The 24,794-nt window shown below is 39.6% G+C and overlaps 1 protein-coding gene across 11 annotated transcripts in view; it reads right to left on the minus strand.

The window, feature by feature from the left end:
• MBNL1 (muscleblind like splicing regulator 1) overlaps positions 1-24,794 on the minus strand; it is a 256,785-nt gene that overhangs the window by 20,532 nt on the left and 211,459 nt on the right. For all 11 annotated transcript variants that reach the window (XM_072618709.1, XM_072618700.1, XM_072618704.1 and 8 more), the window contains one exon: positions 19,724-19,924. In XM_072618709.1, the coding sequence (XP_072474810.1) occupies positions 19,724-19,924 (201 nt within the window). The remainder of the gene's footprint in view (positions 1-19,723; positions 19,925-24,794) is intronic.

Below are 24,794 nucleotides of genomic sequence, written 5' to 3' on the forward strand. Positions count from 1 at the left end.
TCACCTTAGTGACTGGGTCACCATCCAACACATATGCCCATGTCCAGCACAGTGCCTGGCCCCCATCAGATACTTACTTAGTAAATTCCTGTTGATGAACAGATTTGTTATATTTCTCTAAGTCCAATCCTATCGCCCTCCACCCCCACTATTTAATAAACTCCAGAGGATCAAATATAAAATCTTCTGACATTCAAAGTCCTTCATACCTTGCCTCCTCACCTTTCTAGTCTTGTAACACTTCACACTCTCCTTCCCACTCATTCACTTGACCTCCTGGCTGCTCCCTGAATGAGACATTTCCTCTCCTAACTCCAGCATCACCTCTGTCCATGCCTCTTCCTGCAATGTTTTCCCTCCTGGCTTCCCTGGATTCCATTAAGTCCTAGTTAAAATCTCAGCTTCCAGAATAAGTGTTCCACCACCCCTCTTAATTCCAGAGCCTTCCTTCTGTGTCCATCTATTTTGTCTCCATCTTGTAGACCATGAGCTCTTTGAGACCAGGGTCTGTCTTGTTCACTTGTATTTGTATCTCAAGCCTTAGCACAGACCCTAGATCATAGTAGGCACCTAATAAAATGCCTCCTGACTGACTGACTGGGAAGGTGTTGATGGGCAGACTCATCCAAGGCATTGCTATTTACTGAGCTATTCCAATCTTTCTCCACAAGAGGGCCTCCAAAACACACAATCTCTTTACAACTCTTTTTCCAAGTGTCCTACCTAATACACGGAAACATTTTCACTTTTTGGACTTCCTTTTCATATTCTGGGCAAATACAAACCCTGAGTTCTTTATTCTTATAATTAAAATACCAAGAAGAACTTAGAGCTTGTAATGACTTAAAAAGTCAAAGTAGTTTCTGATTCACAAATATCGAGTAACAATAAATGAGAAATCTGTTTATTTCCAAGTGTTCTAGCCCTGCGATTGTGATTAAAAAAGCTGTGTGCCACTGATTAACAAAGGAAACGTTGCCACACAACACTGTGTGCTTCCTTTCATTATTAATCCAAAAATGACCACTCTCCTCCCTGATTTAAGGATTGTTCATTCGTTCGCCAGTTGCTTGGAATTTGGAAGGCATTTTGCTAAGGAGCAATGTCTTTGAGAGCAGGGATTGTTTCCCTGTGTGAATCCTCAGAGTCTGTACAATGCTTGGGACATAGGATACGCTAAGTAAACGCTTGCTGACTGACTGACTGACTGGCTGGCTGGAGGAAGGTTTCCCAGGGCTGATGTTTAAGCCATCGCATTGATTGTGACTGAGTACCAAGATCATTTCTTTCCCTGGGACACTGGAATAGCCAGGCCCTCCTTCCTCTTCTCCCAACTCACTTAGAAGTAGGAAAGCACCCTCTAAAAACATCCTCCCAAGGGTAGAGGCCGGGCTGGAAGGGGGTCTGGGAATCAGTCAGGCATTCAATCAATCAACAAAGATTTATTGGGAGGTGAAGATGTTGTTGATGAGGGAGGTAAGGGGCAGGAGAAGGGAACGATTCATAGAAGCTTGCAATGGAGATCTTCAGAGATTAGGACCTCTACCCAGGGAGATCTTTGGGAATTAGCCCTGAGTGACTCTTCTCAGTACTAGTCACTTCCCCAAGGAACCTCTTTTTCTTTGGGGTCTCCTTCATGTCCCACTGCTACTCTTGGTGTGTTCCAGCAAGAATTTATCCTTCTTTGATACCCCAGTAAGGAAGGGAACAAGTCTAGCACATAACTCTACATCTTCTAAGTGATTTTTACTGTTAAGGGGACAAAGGGATAAAGAGAGGGAATCACAAGGTATCCCCCAATGCTTTTTTTCACTAAGATCTTTTGGAAAGACAAAATCACACAAAGGATGTTAACAGGGAGTACTTTGTATGTAAGGGATGGCAGAAAGATTGGTATGAATTCCTAAGCTAGACTCAAGCTGTCCCCATCATTTCAGCATTGCCAAGTAGTAGAATAGGTCTCTGAGGGTAAAGAGCAGGCCAGGGATTCTGTGATAGGAGAGGCGAGGTGAGGAGATGGGGGCACTGCCCATAAAGATGCCTCTAGGGGAGGAAGGATAAGTTAAAAACTGCTGGGGAAGGGGAAAAGATACCTTTAGCCTTACTCCAAAGCCCTTCTCTGAAGGGGGTAGAGTAAGGGTGGAGAGAAGAAAGAAAGAAAAACTTGGCTTGGTCATGATTAGAGCAAAATGATTAGAGCAATGATGAGAAAGGTGATCTGTGGACAGAGACACAGTAGAGAAGAAGGCAAAGATAACTGGAAATAAAGGGACCAGGACGCTATCAAAAGCACAGTGAAAATTAATATTGACCTGGACAAAATTAAGTGAAATGACCATTAAGGACTACACACTGATGAACCTAGAATAAATCTATTAAGTTGGATTATGGCCCAATTTATTTGAATAAATTTGGACTAATAGCACAGGAGAATGAGCATTGGGCCTCAGGTCAGAACCTGGGATCACATCCCAGCCATGCCAATGTACCACCTGTGAGATCTTGCCCAAGACACCCAATCAACTTCTCAAGGCCTTGGTTTTCTGATCAGCAAAACAGATTCTGAGCTCCCCTATCTTGGGGGTCTCTAAAGAATCCAAATCAAACATGTGACCCTTGGTCTCTACTTTGTTCAGAGCTTTGATGAAGGATTTTCAATGGTCAAAAATAACCTACATTATAAACATGTTATTCTTTTATTAAACCGAGCCAGGAAGAGACAGCAGCATCTAACGCACAGCTTTCATCTTAAAGAGGGTGACATGATACATGAGATTTGTTATTCATATCATTAGCTCTTCAGAGATGAGTGGTTTGGGGCATCTCCTAATTTACTCACAAAGGAATTGCTGGTAAATGAAACATTACTCTATCCTGGTAACTGGTCTTACCCAGGCAAGACCAGTAGGAAACATAAACTGAAGCTTGATGTTCTACTTGTAGGAACTTCTACATGAGTTCTAAACCTTAAACTACCATTATTTGTTGTTTGGTTATTTCAGTCAGGTCCAACTCTTTGTGATCCCTTTGTGAGGTTTTCTTAGCAGAGATCCTGGAGTGGTTTGCCATTTCCTCCTCCAGCTCATTTTACAGATGAGGAAAGTGAGGAACAAAGAATTAAATGACTTTCCCAGGGTCACAGGGCTAGTAAGTGTCTGAGACTGGATTTATACACAGGAAGATGGGTCTTCCTGAGTTGGGACCCAGTGCTCCGTGCACTATGGCAATACCCATTACTATATGATTTTAGAATTAGAAATCAAGAGCTGAAAGGAAATTGAGTAGTCATATAGTATCACCTCCTTCTTTTTCCAGAAGAAGAAACTGAAGTTCAGAGAAGTTTTAGACTCTTATTGGTCCCATATAAGGAAGGCTATAAATATAATATAAACTGCAGTAATAATAATATAAAGAGTAAAGTCATAGGATGATAGCGATAGATTCTGAAAAGCCTTTAGTTAAAATTCAACACTTATTTTCATTAAAAAATCTAAATATCAGGAAAAATGGAACTTAACAACTTTCATCTATATGCAACTGCAAATATTATATGAAATGAAGAAAAAGTTAAAGGCCTTTTCAATAAGATCAGGGATAAAGCAAGGACACCTTTTGTCAACACTAGTATTTAACATAGGGTAGATATGCTAGCTCTAGCTAGCAGACAAGAAAAAAGAAATTGAGGGAATAAACATAGGTAAAAAAGAAAACTAAATTATTGTTTGCTCAAATGATGTGAAGATTACTTGGTGAACCCTAGCCAATCAACTAAATTAACTAAAATAATAGCTTCAGCAAAGTTGCAGAAGATAAGGTTAAAGATCTCACAAGAAATAAATTGTAGAGCCTGGATCTGAGGCCAGGGGAGCTGACTCCAAAACAAGTCTTCTTTCCACTACAGTAAAGTAGAAGATTTCAACATAATTCTTCCAGTCTATAAATTAGGTTCCAGGGCTTGGTTATTATGAATTAAGAAGTGTCTTGCTTCTCATAAATACTGATTTTCTTGAACTTATACTCTCAAGGGAATGGCATTATTTCCCCCTGACAATTCATTCATGTCAAAAGTTTTCTGTATATTGTATTTCTGTCCAGTTTAGTACTGCTCACTCTCTCACCTCCCATGTATGCCTGGAATGTACTATGTCCTCATTCCTCCTCCTCTCAGGTTCCCTAGTTTGTTTTCTCCAAAGCTCATCTCAAGTCCATCCCCTCTAAGATGCCTATCCTGTTCTAGCCTGGTCTTATTGCCACAGTGATGTTGTAAACAATTTATATTTACATATCTGTGCATGGTTGTGTTGTGTCTCCCATCCCTTACCATAGAATGGATACTCACTAGGGCAGATACTGTCATTTTTGTCCTGGTATCCCTAAAACCTAGCATTGTAGGCACATGGTAGGATCTTAACAAATAAATGAGGAATGAATAAATGAATGGATAGATTGGTTTAAACACTATCCCAACAGAAAGTGGTTTTCAATGACTTTCAGCAGCATTCAGACATGTCCGAATATAGGTTAATACATTTGATTAAAACAAGAATGACCTGCAAACAGCCCAAAATTCAAATCAATTTCAGCCCTTTCTAAGACTTTAAGGACTTCCATGTGTTCCTTTGGCCCTGCTTAGATGGGAAGTTGGATTAACAAGAAATACTGAAAAAAATCATTTTATCTTTCAACAAGCCACAATACAACCTTATTTAACCCTTTTCTAAGGTTTTCAGGAATTCAGCTCACTCTTTGGACCCTTTTCTCTTCCTTCCTAAATTCCATGACTATTATTTTTCTGTCCATCTACATTTCTACTTATTATAGATAAGCAATACTGAAAAAAAAAGCATTCTGACATGATCAGCCAGACTGAGGACATCCAGGACAGCCTTTTGACAAGCTTGAGAGATGGACTTCTGGGACACTGAGGGTGGGAAATTTGGCTTAGCTTTCATCAAACACAGAACCAAGCCATAGAAGCATTAGAAACTCTAGCCTTTGGAAGTCACCATCCACACAAAAGGCGGCCAGGCTCTGACTGCTGAGTCAAAGCTCCTGACGCTTTCTCTATAATAAACTTGCACAAAACTGTGAAGAATGTTTCAAGTGCAAAAGAAATATCCCCAACATATTATTAGCAAATCACATTAATCAATGAAATTTGAGTCATCGTGCAAAGTAGGAGCATTTTCAAACCTGGATGAAATGAATCCTGACTCTTTGCTAAAAAGGTGCAATATTCTGATCTTTGGAAATGTGGCATGCCCGGCTCTATACTTTAGCTAATTAAAAGGCAGGTGTTTAATGATGTATCCAAGTCACTAATGATAAAGTATGAAAAGAATGCCTATGTTGCATGCCAAGCCAGATTTAGGCAAACAAGTTATGCTGAACAGTACGCATTTGTTTTAATGAAATTGACATAATCTATCAACAAAACTAATGGGCTCTTTTCACAGCATTAAAATAAATTACATCAAATACATACTAAAGCTATTTTAAATATATTTCCATTTCTGGACAAAAGTCAGGCAATTCAACATTCTACAAAATTACAAAGGGAAAAACACTAATAAAAAGGGATGGAAAGAGAGCTGGGTCAGAAGCTGGACTTCTGTTGAAACCTGATGACTTCCAGACAAACAATAGTTATTTCTGTCATTTTAAATTCTCCATGTTATGGTAACACAAAACTACCAAAGCACCCTTGACAAAAACACTGAACTGCCCTGAAAAGTCAACCTCCACCAAACAGATTACCAAAGTGATCAAAGACAAGTCCTAGCCCAGGTTGAAGGGGGTGTGGGAAGATGGCAAACTACCTGTCAGCAGAGTTGTGAATGAGGAGCTTGGAAAATGTTTTGGAATCACACTGGCAAAGACATTACTTTAAAATCTCAATCTCACTTTTAGGTACGTATCCCAAGGAGCTCAAAAGCAGAAGGAAATGATCTAAGTGTTCCGAGTAGAACTTTTTCCAAAGCAAATATCTAGAAATAAAATGGGAGCACAGGGGCAGTGTCTAAACATATATGGTACGTGAAAAGTATCAGACCACAAGAAATGATATGCATGAGGAATTCAGAGAAGCATTGGAAGTCCTGACTGGACTGATACAGAGTGAAATCAATAGAAGAAGGGGGACAAATTAGATAAAGTTCATAAGATATTTTAAAAAAAACAGTGCTGAAAGGAAGCAAAATTCAGACTAATCACGATGGTTTGTCTTGGCCCGAACAAGCACAAGACGAAATACTTCCTCTCTCTCAGTGGAGGTGGAGGACTACTGATTCAGAATACTGGATATGCTACTGGACAAGTGATCTGAGTTTGGGTCAGTTTTACTTAACAGTGAAAGTTACAAGGGCAACTAGGTGGTGCCTGGATAGAGTGCTGGACCCGGAGACATGAAGACCTGCGTTCAAATCTGGCCTCAAATATTTACCAGTTATATAATCCTAGACAAATCATTTAACCCTGTTTGCCTCAGTTTTCTCAAATATAAAATGAGCTGTAGAAGAAAATGATAAACACTCCAGCATCTTTGCCAAGAAAATCTCAAATGGGGTCATGGAGAGTTGGAACTCAAACACTGTGACTGAACGGTGTCAACAGCAACTTAAGTGACAAAGGAAGGTTCTATGTAGCAGTAGGTATGGAAGAAGGTGGCAGTGTTGCAAAATTGCAAAAGGCATCAATCAGACTTTGAAATAATTTTGAAAAGAATTTGACACGAACACAGAAAATATCCAGCAACACAAACAAGTGAACTGCAAGATGAGGATGAGGTTAGGAGAAGAGAGTAATGTCTAGCAGCAGTGGGCAAAGGACACTGCAGGATAAGTAGTGATGATAATGGTCTTGCTTCCCTCTCTTTGCCAATATGGCTAAGAAGTCATTCCCTCAGTGGGATGAATCCCCCGAAGTGAACGTGACTCCTGTTTCCTATCCTCAATAAAGATATTTACCCAAATAATTGCAAAGCTGGAGTCTCCTGGGTAGTGATTTATTTAAGATCTCTTGAAGCTGTTCCGCCACGCCTATAGGCCAAGCCATGCCCACAGGACAGAAATCTCCTGATCCTGGGGAGGACCTGGGGGACGTGACAAACACAATTCCCAGAACTGGTTGCTGAGCTACATTAAAAATCAAGTGAACCCCAAAGCCTTAGGTGCTTCCAAAATGATCTGGTGAAGAACATCTGAGTTGGGCCAAAAAACATGCGTTAGTAATATCCCAAATGATCAATGCCACAGCCTTCAAAGCACTACCCTGGCAGCAAGGTGAGGCCATAGTGCACAGAGCACTGGGCATGGAGTCAGGAAGACCTGAGTTCAAATTCAGCCCCCAGCATTCTCTAGCTATATGACCCTGGGCAAGCCACTCAACTTGTTTGCCTCAGCTTCCTCATCTGTAAAATGGAGATAATAAATAATAGCCCCTACTTCACAAGGCTGTTTTATGTATGAAATAAGATAATCATTGTAAAGCCCTTGGCACAGTGCTGGGCACACAGTACACTATTAAGAAAGAAACAACGTGAAGTCCTCTAGCCACTTCCTTTTACAGATGAGGACACAAGCTCCCTGAAGGTAGGGGCTATTTATTATTTGTTTTACGAATCCCCCATATCTAACACAATGTCTAACGCATAGGAGGCCCTTAATAAATGCTTACTGAACTAAGGAGAAAACGATGGCATTTATAGTATTTGGTTCCCAAAGCTCAATTCTCCAGTTTCAAACACATCTCTCAAACTATTCAGAGAGACTGCAAACACTGGGGGAAGTAATGAGTTTTGGTTTTGGTAAAGGAGATAGGACTAGATTTTAAAGATCTATTCTAAAGTCTCATTAAAACAATGGATTTGCTTAATTTTTCAACAGGCCTAGTGATAAAACCAAAAATCTCTTTTAAGTCATTCTCCCTAATTTTCTGAAAGCACTAAAAATCGAGAGAGCAACTAGCCCCAAATCTACCTCTAGTGCAGTCAAAACTACAAAAGTCATTTCCCTCTAAATTATTACAGCCAAAGCCAAAGCTCGATTTCCTTATTTGTAAAATATGGGTAATGATAATCCCTACCTCCAGAGCTGTCATGAGGTTCAAATGAGATCATTTACATGTATAAAGTTCTTCTCAAACTTCAGGGTGCTACATAAATTTTAGGTGTTATTGTCATCATTAATTAAATTAGAATTGGAATCCATGTCTGTATGTGACAATATCTGTATCTCTAACCTCCTCCCCTTGAAACCAAGCTTCAGCCCCTGGCTCCTTAATTGGACAGGCCAGAGCATCTGCAGATGGGATCATTTGTTTCTGCCCCTAAAAGGCCTACGGGGCTTCTTTTAGCTGAGCTGACAATGGACGTGGTTTCTTGACTCATTCCTGTCATTTAACACTCATTTCTGAGTTTTATGGAAGGTAGAAAGCATTGAATGGTAGGAGTTATCCAAATAATGTTAGCACAAGTTCAGAGATCAGAAAAGCCCAGGGGCAGTTCTCTGGAAGAGAAAAATCCATTTGAAAAATCAATAAACTTGTCTCAAATGTGGCTGAAGTGAATAAGGTATACTCAGGAACCTGAGTTCAAATGTATGGACAACAACCAGGTGTTTCCTCAGAAATAGAGAATGAAACTCAAGGGGCCCCTTAACACCACGAGGAAACAAATAACATGTTGGCATCCTATGACATTCATCCTGCTGGAGGGAAAGCTTTGGCTAAGGCTACTTCAGTCATTTCCCCAAAGACCACTTTGTTTATTTTCGTATCAACCAATCAGCTCCTAATGATGCAGGATAACTAAGGGAAGGATCTGTATCAGATGGTGAGTCATAGCTCTAAATGTAATCTGTGGTGTCATTAATACAGGGAACTCCCAGTATGGAGATGTCATCTCCCAAAGCAGGCTAGAACCTTTCTCCTGTACAGCCTAAGATGCTAGACCAGTGAGAGGCTGAGATACTTGCCTGGGGTCACCCATGTCCTGTGGATCAAAGGTGGGGAACAGACCTAAGTCTTCCAGGCTTCATGACCAACTCTCTACTTCATACACCTACTGCCTCTCATGCAGCTGCTAGATGATACATAAAAGGAATAATTTATATTTTCCCTCAAAGGGTTAGACGTCCTTCCCTCCCATCTTCTTCTGGGAAAGGACCCTACCCCAAAGATTCAAAATCCTGCCTCCAAACCCCATAAGGAAGGAACATTGTCTCAAATATGTTGTGGCCACATAATGAAATGCCTGTGACTGGAGAGGGAACATGTCCAAGACAATTTTATTCATGTTTTCTAGTTACAGATAAAAAATATGAAACAATGCTGACTTCTGTTTTCAACCATAAAATCATAGCTTGGGGAGCAAATTTATGACAAGTCATTGGAGATACCAATATAGCCATCTTAAATTCCCAATGTTCACAGGTCCTTTCATCTATCAAAACAGGGCTCAAGGTCATATAAAATATGGTGACTGCTGCTGGGCATTTAAGCAAAGAGGAAATAACCTTTGCTTCAAAATTGCTGATAGTCCTCTGCACCTTTATTTGCCTCTGGGATATGTTGTAATCTCCCAGAGACAGTGAGGGCTTCTGGGCTACGCACATACACTCTTGACTGCCACTGTGACATTAGGAATCCTGGAGGTGGGAATTCTGGGGAGTCAGAAACAAAAGAGGAAAGGTCAAAATAGCCCTAGTTAACTGACAGCTGCCCTAGGAACAATTTAGGGACTGGTCTGGGTACAGATCATCAATGTTCAGAGGACAATTATTCATACCACAAATATTTACTGATACAAGGGTATCATGATAGGTTCTATGAAGAACAGAAAAATGAATACAACATGGTGTTTGATCTCAAGGAATGGAGGCAGTATGGTGCAATGGAGAGAATACTAACTTGTTAAAAAGAGGGTCTGAGTTCAAATGCCACCTCCTGTCATAATTCCTGCCTGTGTGACTTCAGGCAAGTCATTTCCCTTCACTAGAACTCAGTTTCCTCATTAGATTTAATGACCTGTGAACCCCTACAGCTCTAGATCTATGACCCCTTGATCAATGAGAGTTAAACATGGATATAAATGCTCTCAAGAAGAAATCTGGATGGCATTTGCCCGATGAATGATGGGGAAGAAAAGAGGCTGCTGTCTCTGCGGTCCATTCTACTCATGAGTCAATGAAGAGAACCCTTGGAGAGTTGTCTCATGACAAGTAATGAGCACACATTGTCTGATTTGGACTTTTAAGAGCCATTCATGGATGGTAGCAAGGGGTAGGTAAGAGATGATGAATGCATGAAGATGACCAGATGTTATAAGAGCAATGTTGATTCTCGACGCATCAGTGAATTAATCACTCTGGATGTTTCCTTCATGGGTACACTGCAGTCATTCCTCACCTTTTCATTTTCTTCTATTCTTGTCTACCTTTTTCCAGAAATTCTTTCAAATTGGATTCATCCAGCATATCAAGGGTATGACAAAATTCTGGTTTACTGAATTCTGTACCCCTCTATTCTAGGAATTCTAATGCCATTTAGAAGATGCAGACCAAAATGTTTTCCCCCTATAAACACTCAATAGCTAACAGTCATTGGAAAGACCTTGGGATCTTATTGAACCTTGTATGGATACCAACAGGACGGCTACATATCCACTAAAAAGACCTTTGGTCCCCATCTGCATCTCTACAAAAACCTCAGCATCCCAGAGATTTCCCCACAAGTCAGTGGTGTCAGCCCAAAGGTGCAGAGAGAATACTTCACTCTGTAGTTTCCTTGCTCTATTGATTCTATTAGTACTATGATACTGGAAAAGATGGGAGTTTTCCAGGGAGGAGTGACTTTCCAAAGCCATACTACAACCTGCAGATTTCTTAAAACAAAATTTCCACAAGACTTTTAATAAAACTACCTGAGTCAACCGATAACCCTCAATAATTCTCTGAATATTTCAGGATTCAATAATCTTAACTTGGTTCTTTGCTCAGTGATATTTTACTAAGCAGCAGATAAGAGAAATCTGTATAGAGCTTTCTCATATACTTGAGCCAAGCACAGCCAATGTTGACCACATTTATCTTGTTCCCTTATGAGTTCTTCAGTTTCTGAGTAGCTGTTTTCCATTATATAATAACTTCTTTCTTACCAATCTACAAGTAACTAGGATCTTTTGTATTTAAGGAATAAGTACAAGGACATAAGGTAGTCTAACCCTGAGCTATTCAGAAAAATGACAAAGCCTTCTTAGATCTGCACATCGTCTGTTGACGTCCACAAGATCCACCAAGCCAAATGAAATGAATTCCCTATGTGTGCTATAAATTGCTTTTCTATTCATCATAGTTTATATGACATTACTTATAACATTTTCATTTTAAAGCACAAAATGTTCTGAAACTAAACTATGAATTCAATTCAACTTTGATTAAGCACCTATTAAGGAAAGCAACTGTGTGTTCAAAAAGCATATTAAGATGGTGATCCATTTGTGGACCATGTGATGTCACAACTCAAATTCCTAAAGGGGGGCCATCACCATAAATCTACAAATAAGTGATTATCCTGATAATGACAAAATGCCTATTTAAACAGCAGAGGCATCAAGGACAGTATTCCACTGGCATATAAATAATACCCAGAACACATTGTGTCTAGAATGCTCAGAATGTAAATGCTGTCTAAAAAAGAATGTTAACAAAGGATTTAAAATCCTCATAAATACGGGACGTTGTGCACATGGCCCAAAGGTAAACTAATAGTCTCAGTGAGCTGGCTGACCCATTTTGCAATAAAAAGAGTCTGGGAGTATCTCCCAGTCGTGGTTTTACAAGTATTAACATTTCCTTTAAAAAAAAGTTTGACTGACTTTTTAGCCCTTTCATGGGCTGTACAAGTTAGAGTACTAAAAAAGAAAAGATGAATCAATTCTGTTTGGAAACTATACAAAAATGTTCCAAGATCACAAAAAACAAAAAAGACACCTTTTAAAGGGCCTATATTTGTCTTCAGATCTTGGATTGTCTTTAGGGAATCATAAGGCAATTGGATTTAGCAGTTTGGTCACTTAGAAAATATGCGATTATATAAAGGCTTGAAAGAGTGATCCAACTCAGAATGAAATATCATATAGTTGGTAGCAACATCAAAATACTTCTAAGACCTTCAAATGAACTGTAGGCCGAGGTTAGATGGCTGAGTCATAGAAGAGAGGTGTAATGTCTATGTGAATCTGAAGAGATCTTTGGGGCCAGCTAATGATTAATGAGGAAACAGGAGAAAGAAGCTCGTGTCATTGCCCCAGAGCAAACAGGCAGCTGGTGTGAGAAAAAAGAATCCTTGTCCCCTGAAACATCTTTGACCAATTTAGATCTGCAACCATATTCTATTTAGGCAGTTGCCTACAGCACTGAGTTTAATGTCTTCGCTAAGGGTCACCTAGCCAGGCTGTGCCAAAGACAGAAATCAAACTAGCCCAACTAGGTGGTACAGTAAGTAGATAGAGTGATGATCCTAAAGTCAGGAGGAACTAAATTCAAGTCTAGCCCCACTCATGTACTAGCTGTGTGACCCTGGGCAAGTCACTTAGCCCTGTTTGCCTCAGTTTCCTCATCTGTAAAATGAGCTGGAGAAGCAAACAGGAAACCGCTCCAGTATCTCTGTCAGGGAAATCCTAAATGAAGTCACAGAATCAAACACGACTAACTGACTACACAAGAACAAAGTTCGGAACTTGAAGGCCACCCAAATCTCTCTCCACTGCACCATGATGCCCTTCTATTATACTCCTCATTATAAAACATCGCCTGCTCTGATTTCCGCATCTCTCTTGACAGATTCCTCAAGCAATGCCTCTGACTTTTTCCAAGTAACAAAATAAGAACTAGAAGGAGGGCAGATTTATTTGAAAAGTATTTTGAAATTCTTCAATGATTAACAAGTTGTAGCAAAGCAATCCAATCCCAAAATAAGATAGGACAGAGGGAGAAAGTTTGGCAGAGAAAAATAGAAAAAAATGTAAAAATTGGCTAAGATCTTATTAACCAATTTAGAAAAGCAATTAAAAAAACACTCCTAAAAGACTGTGATATGTTGGAATGTTCAAATGCATTGCAGCTTTACACAAGGGAACAGGTTTTACCAAAAATAACTGAGCATGTTTTCAATTAGCAAATACATTGATACAATGATTATCCCATCATATAAAAACCCTGGAAATGAGATAATTTCACATATAAGAAGTCAGGGAGGATAATAACAACAAATGATGTTTATACAACAATTTTAAATTTTACGCAGTGATTTGCATACATTATTTCATGTGGTCCTTTCAAAACCCTGTGGAGTAGTTTTAGGTTGTGAGTTCCTGGAGGGCAAAGACAGTCTTTTGCTTCTTTTTGTATCACTAGAGCTTAGCACGGTGTCTGGCAAATAGGAGGCACTTAAAAAATATTTATTGATTAACTAATCACATTATCCCCACTTTATAAATGAAGAAATTGAGTCTCAAAGCAAAAAATGAGCTTCAAAACTCTAAGTGTCTTGATCATGGTCTGATAGCTATTAAGTATCAAAGGTTAAGACTTGTCTCCAGGTCTGCTGCATGATCCACTCTCTAAGATAGCACAGCATGCTGTTAGTAGAAAGACTACCTGGCTTGGACATATACTAGTTCTCCAGCTCCCTAGCAAGCCACTTCCCTGTGGGCCTCAGCTTCTAGGTCTGTAAAATGGGAATAGTAAATGTCCTACCTTAGAGATATTCTGAGGAACATGTTTTATGAGCCTTAGAGCCCCAGAAAATGTGAGTTTTTAATAATAATTCAAACACAGCATGAGCATGTGCTCAAACCTCATAGGAAAGTATTTTGATGATAGGTTATATGGCACTTGTTATGGGACCTCTGGATGGTGAGAGGCTGAAAGTGCAACCAGGCATCTAGATAAGGAAAGACAGGAGCCACAGACAAAAAGCAGCTTTTAGCCCTAGTGACATTTGTTGTAGTCTTAGTAAAAAGAGGTGAACAAACCTGAAAAACAGGCAAGATCTCCAGTGGAAGGAAGTCAGACTGGTAGAAAATGCCCCACCCTGCTGACCATACTGAAGCAGTCTCTAAGAGTGGAAAAATTGTGTAAGTGTTCATCTCTGGAGCTCCAGTGCCCATCAGATTGCCTCACAAACAACAGTTTCTTAATTAATACTTGATAGATCTGGGAGCTACCTCAGACTTGACCTTGCCAACTCTCCTCATTTACTAATAAGATCCAAGATAGGCACTCCATCATACGCCCAAGAACCACAAAGGAAGTGACAGAGCAAAAACTGGTATCTGTTGACACAAAGTTCAAGTCTTTCTGCTAAAAGGATGAGACCTTGGTCCCTCTCAAAAGCAATCTTCATATCACAGAATTTCAGAACTGGAAGTGACCTGGAAGGTCAACTGGTTAGCCTCTACCCAAATAAAAACACCTACTACCCCATAACTCACTAACCAGCCAGCCTTTGCCTGAAGACCTCTGAGGCTCTGAGCTCTCTAGATACCGTTGGTGATGGCTCTTGCCACTATGAAAAGGTTAGCTTCAATCTTCTAGAAGATTGGCTCTCATTCTCTGTTTGTTTTTCCTCTTCTGATTAAGTGATCATTTTTAATTTATTCATATTTCATTCTGTTAAACATCTAAATATTGTTGATCTAAACAATATTACACAAATTTCTCTATTGTTTTCTTTTTGAGGGAAAAGAGACAATGAAAAATGTTTTGAGTAGAGTATGCCATTCTGTTTGTTGGCCAGTGTGTAAAATTTGCAATTTAAAAAAGCTTTGTCTGCCACTCTTAATTTTAATATCTTCCTTTATTATTCTGGTTTTAATTACATCGATGTTTATATTTTCTCCCTTTAAGTTGCTTTGTTTTCCACTGAAAGACAATTTTTTTAAGGAAAAAATTTCATCCATTTATTTGACTCTTAGTTATATTAATTTTGATTGCATCCCTTTGATTCATCTTCTTTTGTATTTGGATTCACGGTCACAAGTACACTCACATTTACAAAGAAACACATGAAAATGCAAATAAGAGAGAAAGAGAAAGTGGACACAGAGAAATGAAGGGAAGTGGAGATGGTGAGAGAGATTTTGACTTTATGAAGATATTACTCTGTACCCAGTTCTAAGTGTTGGGGAAATGAATGTAAGCAAAAAAAAAAAAGATAGCTCCTGTCCTCAAGGAATTTATATTCTAATAAGGGAAGACACACAAAAAGGGATATGAAAAGCTGGAATTGAGGAGCACATAGTAGGGACGCCTGTATTGATCGAATCAAAGAGCAAAAAGAGATAGGACAGAGAGTAGAGACAGAGACAGACATCAAGACAGAGAGAGAGAGAGAAAGACAAAGAGAGAGACAGAGTGGAGACAGAGAGAGAAAGAGGGAGAGGGAAAGGGGAGAGATAGGAAAAGGGAGAGGGAGAAAGAGGGAGCAGGGAGGGAGAGAGACAGACAGAAAGACAGAGACAAACAGAGAGAGGCAGAGACAGAGAGGGACAGAGAGAGAAAGAGAGAGACAGACAGAGACAGAGACAGAGACAGAGAGACAGGGAGAGAGAGAGAGAAGAGGAGGAGGAGGAGGGAGGGAGAGATTCAGTGGCAACACGAAAGCTTCTTATCCTTTAAGTATTCTGTGATTCTCACTAGACCAAAGGCTTTTACACTACTCTCATTCCATATAACTGTGGGTGGACAAAGAGCCACAGCCCTGATGTTCCAGAGTTGGGACTGAGTGCCCTTGATTGGCCATGACAGTTTGGTCAACATCAGATCCTGTTTCAAATAGGAACCAGAGATGGATGCAAACATCAACGATTGTAAATAAGTTAAGGAAACAACAACAAAAAACATTACTAAGAATAGCCACTGCTTCTTTATGTTCTGCAGTCTGCCAGGCACTTTTCCTTTCAACAGCACCATGAAGGAGCTAAGTAAACAAGACAGCAACAGTATATAAGAATAAGGCACCTCCTTTTATTGCATTTTCCTGTCTAAGATCATCTGTGCTTTTGCTAATATGACAAAAATCAGTATGACAAAAAAAAGACAGTGAGTCTTCCAGGGTTAGCAGGACCCAAACTTCATCAGTGCGAGGCCAAGCTGGTAATGAGTCTCCTCGATAAATTTAGAGTCTGTTCTTTGAACAATCTGTCTCTGGGCCTTCCCTGAAAACTTTGCCAGGTTCGTGAGAGGGGGTGGACCAGGTATTACACAAGCTTACTCTTCAGCAACTCAGGGTCACCTCTGTTCCATGATTGAGGTGCTAGAAAAGACCTTCAGTGCAGTTTCATTTCCTTTTATTAAAGGCAAATAACTGTCTGAAATGTGAGCGGTCATTTTACATTCCTTCTATTCAAGATTTTCATGAGGCCAAAGTGACTCAAATGTTCCTTTTAAAATTTTGTATTTCTTCTAACTTGGTTCACTTCCACTGAAATGAATCTTTACTTGTGAAATATTTATAAGATTAAGTTACAAGCACATGTGGAAGAAAGATTTCATCTGTATTTCTCCCCCCAAAACATATTAACCCCAGAGAAGCAACACAATTTTCTTCTGATTTTCTAAGTGCCCTACTTTCGTTCACTTCTGTTGTTGGTCAGTTGTTTCAGTCATTTCTGCATCTTTGTGAACCCATTTAGGGTTTTCTTGTCAAAGATACCGGAGTGGTTTTCCATTTCCTTCTCCAGCTATAAATGAGGAAACTGAATCAAGTGGGGTTAAGCTACTTGCTCAAGGTCAGATGGCTAGTAGGAGTCTGAAGCCAGAATTGAACTCAGGATTATGAGTCTTCCTGACTCCAGACCCAGCATTCCAGATGTGTACCACCTAGCTGCCCTGTCTTCCACTTCAGGACTTCTTAATTTGAGCTTGGAGTCACTGTTTTGTGATGTTATGTTAGCTATTTCAAAATAATGGGTTTCCTTTGTAATGCTGTGTACCTGATTTTATGCATTTAAAAACATGATTCTCAGAAGTGGTCCATGGGCTTCCCCAAACACTGCCAACAAACTCCAAGTCACAAAAAAGAAAAGAACCCCATGGGCTCCAGCTTAATTCAGCTCCTCAGCCAGATGGATGGGCACAAAGCTTTCTAATCCACTGGGAGGAGAATGCAAATACTGACTGACTGAAAGAATGAATCAGGCAACTAGACTGTTTTGATTTTTGCCTGGTTATTATCATACGAAGAATATAGTTTCTACAGAGATTACCTAAAACTTCTTTGAAAATGGCAAGCAAGCCTTTTGGTTTCCAACTGGTCCTCACCATTTCATGTTAGGTGACTTTTTGGCCAGGTTCAAAATGCTAACTAGAGATGGTATGGCACGCATTTTACCTGTTTTATAGGTAGAAGAGAAAGCTAGGTTTTGCAAATGGATAGAGCGCTGAACTTGGCACAAACAAGTTAAAATTGAATTAACACCCAAATTCAGACACATCCTAGTTCTGTGACCTTGGAGAAATCACTTCAACTCTGTCTACCTCAGCTTCCTAAACTGCAAAATGGGGATATCATTTCCATCTTACTTACCTCCCAAGGTTAATGTGAGGATCAGATGACATATTTGTAAAAGTGTTTAGCACATAATATAACAGAAAAGGAATAGGATAAATGTTGAAGGAGATGTAGGAAAACTAAGGCACTGAAGCAATCCCATGATTCTGGAGAACAACTTGGAACTATAGCCAAATGGCTATAAAACCACATGTAACCTTTGACTCAGCAACGCCACTACTGGTCTGTATTCCAAAGAGATATTTTAAAAGTAGAGAATAAAATAATCTATTTGTACAAAAACATTTATACCAGCTCTTTTTGTGGTGGCCAAGAATTGGAAATTGAGAGGAGGCTCATCCTCTGGGGAACGGTTGAACAGGTTGTGGTATGTGACTATGATGGAACACCACTGTGCTAGAAGAAATGACCAACAGAAAGACTTCCAAGAGGCCTGGAAAGACTTTCATGAACTGATACCGAGGGCTGTGAGCAGAACCAGGAGAACACTGTGCATAGGGATAGCAATTTTGCACCATGACCAACTGTGAATGACTTAGCTATTGTCAACAAGACAGTAATCTCTAAGGCAATTCCAAAGGTCTCATGATGCTAAATGCTCTCTGCCTCCAGAGAAAGAACTAGTGGGGTCTGAACAGCATACTATTTTTCAATTTCTTTCCTTTTTTGTTTGGAGAGGATGGAGTTTTCTTCCACGAAATGACTAGTATGGAAATGCTCTACTTGACTGCACATGGATAACCTTTATCAAATTGCTTATCTGACAGTATCTCAGGGAGGGCCAAGGGGATGCAGGTAGTGATAGAATCTAGAACTCAAAACTAAAAAAAAATGTTAAAAGTTGTTTTTAAATGTAATAGGGGGAAAATAAAATATTATTTTTAAAAAAGTGTTTAGCATGGTTCCTGTTACCATGACGTAGCTCCTTCATACATGTCTCTTCTCTTCTCTCTCCTTTCCTTCCTTTCCCTCATTCCCACAATTTCCTCATCTGTGAAGGGGGTAATAGCAGTTCCTATCTCTGAAAGTAGTTATGGGGATAAAATCAGATAACATTTGTAAAGCACTTTGCAAAGCTTAAACTGATACACATATATATACATATATATATATATCTCAAAGCTAGTTATTACTGTCATTCTTCAGTCCCCAAGCATTTAGGTGCCCATGGCACGCAGCACTTTGATAAGCATGCAGGACAGGAATCCCAGGAATAAACTCAACCCTACTTGCAGAGTTACATTCTAACAGACAAGGAAACTGAGGCCCAAAGGGACTCCAGAATCTGCCCAAGACCAAACAGTTACCAAATTACCCCCAAGGGGAGGCCAGTCATCGACCTGCAAGGGAAATGTTCACTTCCACAAGACCACCCTGCCTCTCTGTTCTTTACCCTGCTGCCCTCTGTGTAAATGAGACAATGTGACACTCTTGCTAGCAATTACTTTCATGGGGAAAATGATCCCAATATGAGATGCAAAATTATGTAAAGCTTCTCAGCGTGAAATGCTGAATGATACTAATCAGAAAAGGGAGTAGGGAAAAGTAGAAATTATCTTCACTCTTCATTTCAAAGCCAAAGCCAGATTTCCCAGCTTCTCTCTATATATTGCTAAACGAATAATTATCATTTGCCATGGACTCACCAAAAATCTTCAGACCTGGTCCATCTCCTCACCCTTACACCAACAACTTCAAATCTCCTGAGCTTTATCTATTCTTTCTGACAGATTTCCAGAGAAGCTTATGTATCCAATTATCCTGGAGGCTTTTATCAGGCAATTATTTGATAAACAAAAATGCCATAAATGAGTCATCCCAACAAGCCAAACAGTAGTTGTCCTATGTGTGAAGTTCTACCCATAAATCTTTGAGATATTATACATGCATTATCTCATTAATCTTCCTAATATCTGTATAAGGAATCATCTGAGTGGACAGGCATAATTGCCCTCATTTGTACAGTGATATGCAGGCTTATTTAAAAAGACACACTCATCTAATGAAAAAGGACGCTTTTTCCAGACCCTCAGGACTATCGCCCTAAGCACTAAATGGGTAAATCCACAGGGCAGAGCTTCCCTCAGCCAAAGAATGTTTGAGATGAGAAAGGAAAACAAACAGAAGCATCCACAGCCAGGCTCTTTCCTACCTCCAGTCTGTCTGTCCTCATTAATTTCTGTGCAGCAGCAGCTGCTGCAGCAGGTACTGGAACTCCAGGATTCCCTGTAACCAGCATTGGTGCAGTTGGCAAGATGTCTGCTGGGACCAAGCCTGGGGAAACAGGTCCCAGGTAGGGATTGAAGGCGGCTGATGCATTGGTGGCTAGGCTGGGGGCAACAGAAAACATTGGCTGAAAAAAAGAGGAAAGCCAAAAAACCATTAGCATTTGTACCATTTAATAACATGAATATGTTGCTTACAGTCTAAATCCCAAGGGCACTGCTTTATGGGTATCATTCCAGTCAAGGTTCTTTTATCTGTCTGCTATTTTATAAATAGACGTTTATGTTGCAAAGAAAATAAAAAGCATAACAAAAGTAAAAATTTCCTGCAAACATTTTATTTAAGCAATATGGTCTTGAAATCCTCTACCTATTTTTTCCCCAAATTTGGACTCTGACACTCATAAGTTTTACTTTAAAAAGGATAGCGATGTTTTTCAGTGCAGAAATTCGTTCTCACAATTGTGCAAATCTCCAAATCAGACCTGATTTGACCTTGGGAACTTAACAAATAGAATTCTTAACTGTGCTATCAAATAGGCTTAAAGAGCTGTTCCTGAGTGCTGACAGGTTTTAAGTGTCCTATTACCTGAGATAAAGAAATAAGTTAGGGCACCCAATGGATAACATATAGCATCACAGTACAGAAGACATGGATATACCCCTAGGAACTTGGGAAGGGTGATATAACAAGATGCCTTCTATGCAAAGAGACAAAGTCGGTCAGTCAACAAGCATGTATTAAGCGCTTACTATATACCAGGTACTCTAGGATTCAAAGAAATGAAAAGCTAGGGGTAACAGGTTTAATTGGTGTATCAGTATATTTAGTTTTTGGTGGCTAGATGGCGCCATCGTGCACAGAGTGCCAAGCCTGGAGTCAGGAAGATGCATCTTCCAGAATTCAAATGTGGCCTCAGACACTTATTAGCTGTATGACTTTGGGTAAGTCACTTAAACCTGTTTGCCTCAGTTTCCTCATATGTAAAATGAGCTAGAAAAGGAAATGGCCAACCACTCCAGTCTCCATGCCAAGAAAATCCCAAATGGGTTTGCAAAGACTGAGATGTGACTAGGAAAAAATAAATGAACAATACAATGCTTAAAAACCATAAACAATGAATTTTTATATGTTTATTGTCCTCTGAGAATAACTGTTCACACAGTAAAAGCAGAAAGCTAAAATTTCTACAATCCCTTTGTTTCCTAAAATGCTAATTTTCCCAGACCTCTTAGTGACAAATTCAAGGTAAGGTTGTGATAATTCACATGTCAATTAACAGGACTTTGAGGCAACACACTTTCTGTCCTATCTAAAAGCATAACTAGGCTTTATATAATTGTGAAATAAATCTGTTTGAGGTTAATAAATAACTTTCCCTTAAATTAATTCAACGAGCATCTATGAAGTATCTACCATGTGCCAGGAGTCATGCCCACCATCAGAGAACTTATATTCTATTGGAAAGAAACGTTGTGTACAAAGATAAGTGAATGTGAAATATGTACAAAGCACACAAAAAGTAATTCAGGGGATGAGCCAACAACCACAGACCTCAGGCATGCCTTCTGCCTTCATCAGAAGCCAACAACTGAATAGTCAAGGCAACCTTCCCCCACCTTCAACACTCAGTTGCCCTTGTACAGGGCAGGAAGTCGGGGGTGGCTCTTAGCATCTGTCTGAGAACAAGGCTGGTGATGACCTGCTGGTGCCAATGCTTCTTAAAGTAACAGGGCTGGTCTAAGCTGTAGCTATAACTTGAATTTATGTACCCAGAAAGATTCAAGCCAACCTCTGCCTTAGGGGACTGTGTATTCCGTAATACCATGGTTTAAAACTCTCTATTAAAGGTCTCTCCTTAAGCCTCTTCATGCTGTAGAGATGACCTTGTGTTTTCAAAGAATGTATCCATCAAATCCATCCATTAAGCTATGGCAGGCCCTGTCACTCTCAGAGGCTTTCTGTATTGGACCTGTGACTGGCATGCTCTGTGTCTGTGGATGTGATTGCCATGGGATTTTAAGATCCTTGAGGGCAAGGAATGACTTTCACCTCTTTTTTCTATCCCCAGTGCTTAATTAACCCAATTCCTGAAATGTCGTAGGAGCTTAATAAATGTTTACTGATGGACTGACCAGTCCAGCTAAGTTGCAAGAAGCTGATCACCCACAGACTGGCCACGAGGATTTCCCTTTCCATCCACTCCCCTTAATTAACAGAAGAACAAACTGGCAGCCTGAGGAGCCAGGGATTTGCACCAGGTCACACAGTTAATTCATATGAGGCAGAATTTACCCTCAAGTCCTCTTGACTCCAAGCTCAGCTCCCATAAAAGGTGCTGCCCTAGCTGTCACTGTGTAGAGAGATTGGGATCTAAGTGGGGAAATGGGTAACCACTCTGAGAAAAGCATGAATCTTTTGAAGGGTTTAAGCATAAAATAGTCTAGTGTAATATTTTCTATACCAAAAGGTTAAGAAATAAAACCCACTGTTTTCTATGGAAACATGGCTAATATGGAAATGTTTTACATGCCTATACATAAATCATCTGTATCAAATTGCTGGCCTTCTCAAGGAGAGAGGACGGGAGAGAGGAAGAGAATTTGGAAGTCAATTTTTTAAAATGTCAAATATTTTTATTTACATGTAATTGAGAAAAAAATATAAAAATTGAATGAGATCCTAAAGGCAAAAAAGCACTATAAGATACAGTGTACAGAGTCCTAAAATCTAATCTTTTCTGGGTTCATAATATTTAATAATACACGATGTTAAGTAATTCAGTGAGAAAGTGAGAAAGTCCTGAATTCAAGTCCCACCTAAGAACCTTACTAGCTGTGTGAGGTTACTCAAGTTACGTGTTCACTCCTGTTTGCCTCAGCTCCTCATCTGTAAAATGGGGATAATAATAAAACCTGCCTTATCGATTGTTATGAGAATCCCATGAAAAAATACCTGTAAAGCGTTTTGCAAACCTAAAATTGCTATGTAAAGCCTAGCTCTTATTATTGTCTGTTGATAATTACAGTAATAAAAGATCTTTTCGGTCCATATGCCTTGGCTGCAAATTGCCATGTTCCCCCCGAAGGGGCCAGAAGCATATATTTTGAATGTTGTAGAAAGTGCAGGAAAAACCATTAGAGACATAAGAGACTCTTGAAAAGAGTTGACGAGAGGTAAAATGCATACAAGGGTAATTTTCAAACATGGGAGAAAGAGGAGGAGAAAAATGGAGGGGAGAAAGGAGCAAAAGAAAGGAAGAAGGGAGAGAGGAGGAAAAGAAGGAGCTGGAGGAGGGAGAAGGCAGAAGTGGACAAGAGGAATGCTATCCAGGTCCTTCCTTGATCTACGGAACTCCAAAAGAAGAAGTTCCACCTCTCAATGCAGGACTGCAGCTCCAGCGCTTCTCCTCCCTCATGCTTCCTCAAGGTTCTGCTGGTTAGATCCTGGATGCACATGCTTGCTACCATGCTATCTCCCCCATTACAATGTTAGCTCCTTGCAAATAGGGACTTTTTTTTGACCTTTCTTGGTAGCCCTAGTGCTTAGCACCATACCTGGATATGGTTGATTAAAAAAAATAAAAGCATCCTGACAACTTGCAGCTGGCCATAGGCTTGGAAAGTGAAAAGCTAGGTGACTTTCCCAGGGTCACACAACCTGTAAATATCAGAGACCAAACTTGAATTCAGGCTTCTTAACTCCAAGGCCATCTTGGAGTCTGTTCATCCCCTTTGTCCCTGTGTCGCCCTTACTGTATATTAAATAGTAATAATATTACTATTACATGTATATTATTGAACACATAGCATTAACATATGCAAAGCACTTGGCAAATCTCAAGGGGTGGGTGAGATTATTATGTTAAATTATTAATAGAATAATTATTATTCATTATTAATCATCATCATTATTATAAGATCCAAAGAATTTTCCCCTGAATTGCTCCTGGGTGTATCCAAGATGATTCATATGCCTTTATTTTTCAAATTTGCCCCAGCAGGAATAAATTCTTTCCTGCTGTCTGCGTAAAGACACTGAAGCTTTTTCTAAAGGGCTGAAACTCGCATCTCATGCACCTCCATTATCTCAAATTGTTCTCACTCAGGAGAATGAGAGCTATTTCATGAACAGCTAGACACTCCAACAATAAAACGAGCTGGAAACTGAGGGGCTTCCTTCCATCGGCTGCATAATGGCACTATTTCTTCATTTCTTAAAACACAGATTTTAGAAAACTCTCCATGTTCTTTTTCTCCAGGGCCAGGCTTTCAGTTCAGGGCAGTGGGGTCTGATCTGGGCAGCCATAATCAGATGATCGGTGTCTCCAGCTGTGCTTTCCTGATCTGGCCAGCTGTTAGAGCCTTAACTGTCAAAATTACTTTAGAGATGGTTTGGTGAGATGTGTGTGTGTGTGTCTGTGTATGTGTGTGTATAAAACCCATATTACATAGATTTGTATATAACCTTCTGTATGTGTGTGTGTATATATATACATATATGTATAAACCCATGTTACATGGATTTGTATATAACCTTCTGTATGTGTGTGTATATATATACAAACCTATGTTACATGGATTTGTATATAACCTTCTGTATGTGTGTGTATATATATACATATATGTGAATAAACCTATGTTATATAGATTTGTATATAACCTTCTGTATGTGTGTCTGTATATATATACATATATGTATAAACCTATGTTACATGGATTTGTATATAACCTTCTGTGTGTGTGTGTGTGTATATACATATATGTGAATAAACCTATGTTGTATAGATTTGTATATACCTTCTCCCCCAATAGAATATGAACTCCTTGAGGGCAAGAATTATTTTATTTGTGTCTATATCTCTAGTATTTAGCATGCCAGGCGTACTTGTTGATTGTCCAACTGATTCCAGAAAATATCCTTCAATCAATTCCATTTAATCAGGGTTTATTAAGCCCTTACTATGAGTCAGACAGAGTATAAGGTACTTGGATATC

This window comes from Notamacropus eugenii, chromosome 6 (genome assembly GCF_028372415.1).
Source record: "Notamacropus eugenii isolate mMacEug1 chromosome 6, mMacEug1.pri_v2, whole genome shotgun sequence".
NCBI classification, from domain to species: Eukaryota; Metazoa; Chordata; class Mammalia; order Diprotodontia; family Macropodidae; genus Notamacropus; species Notamacropus eugenii.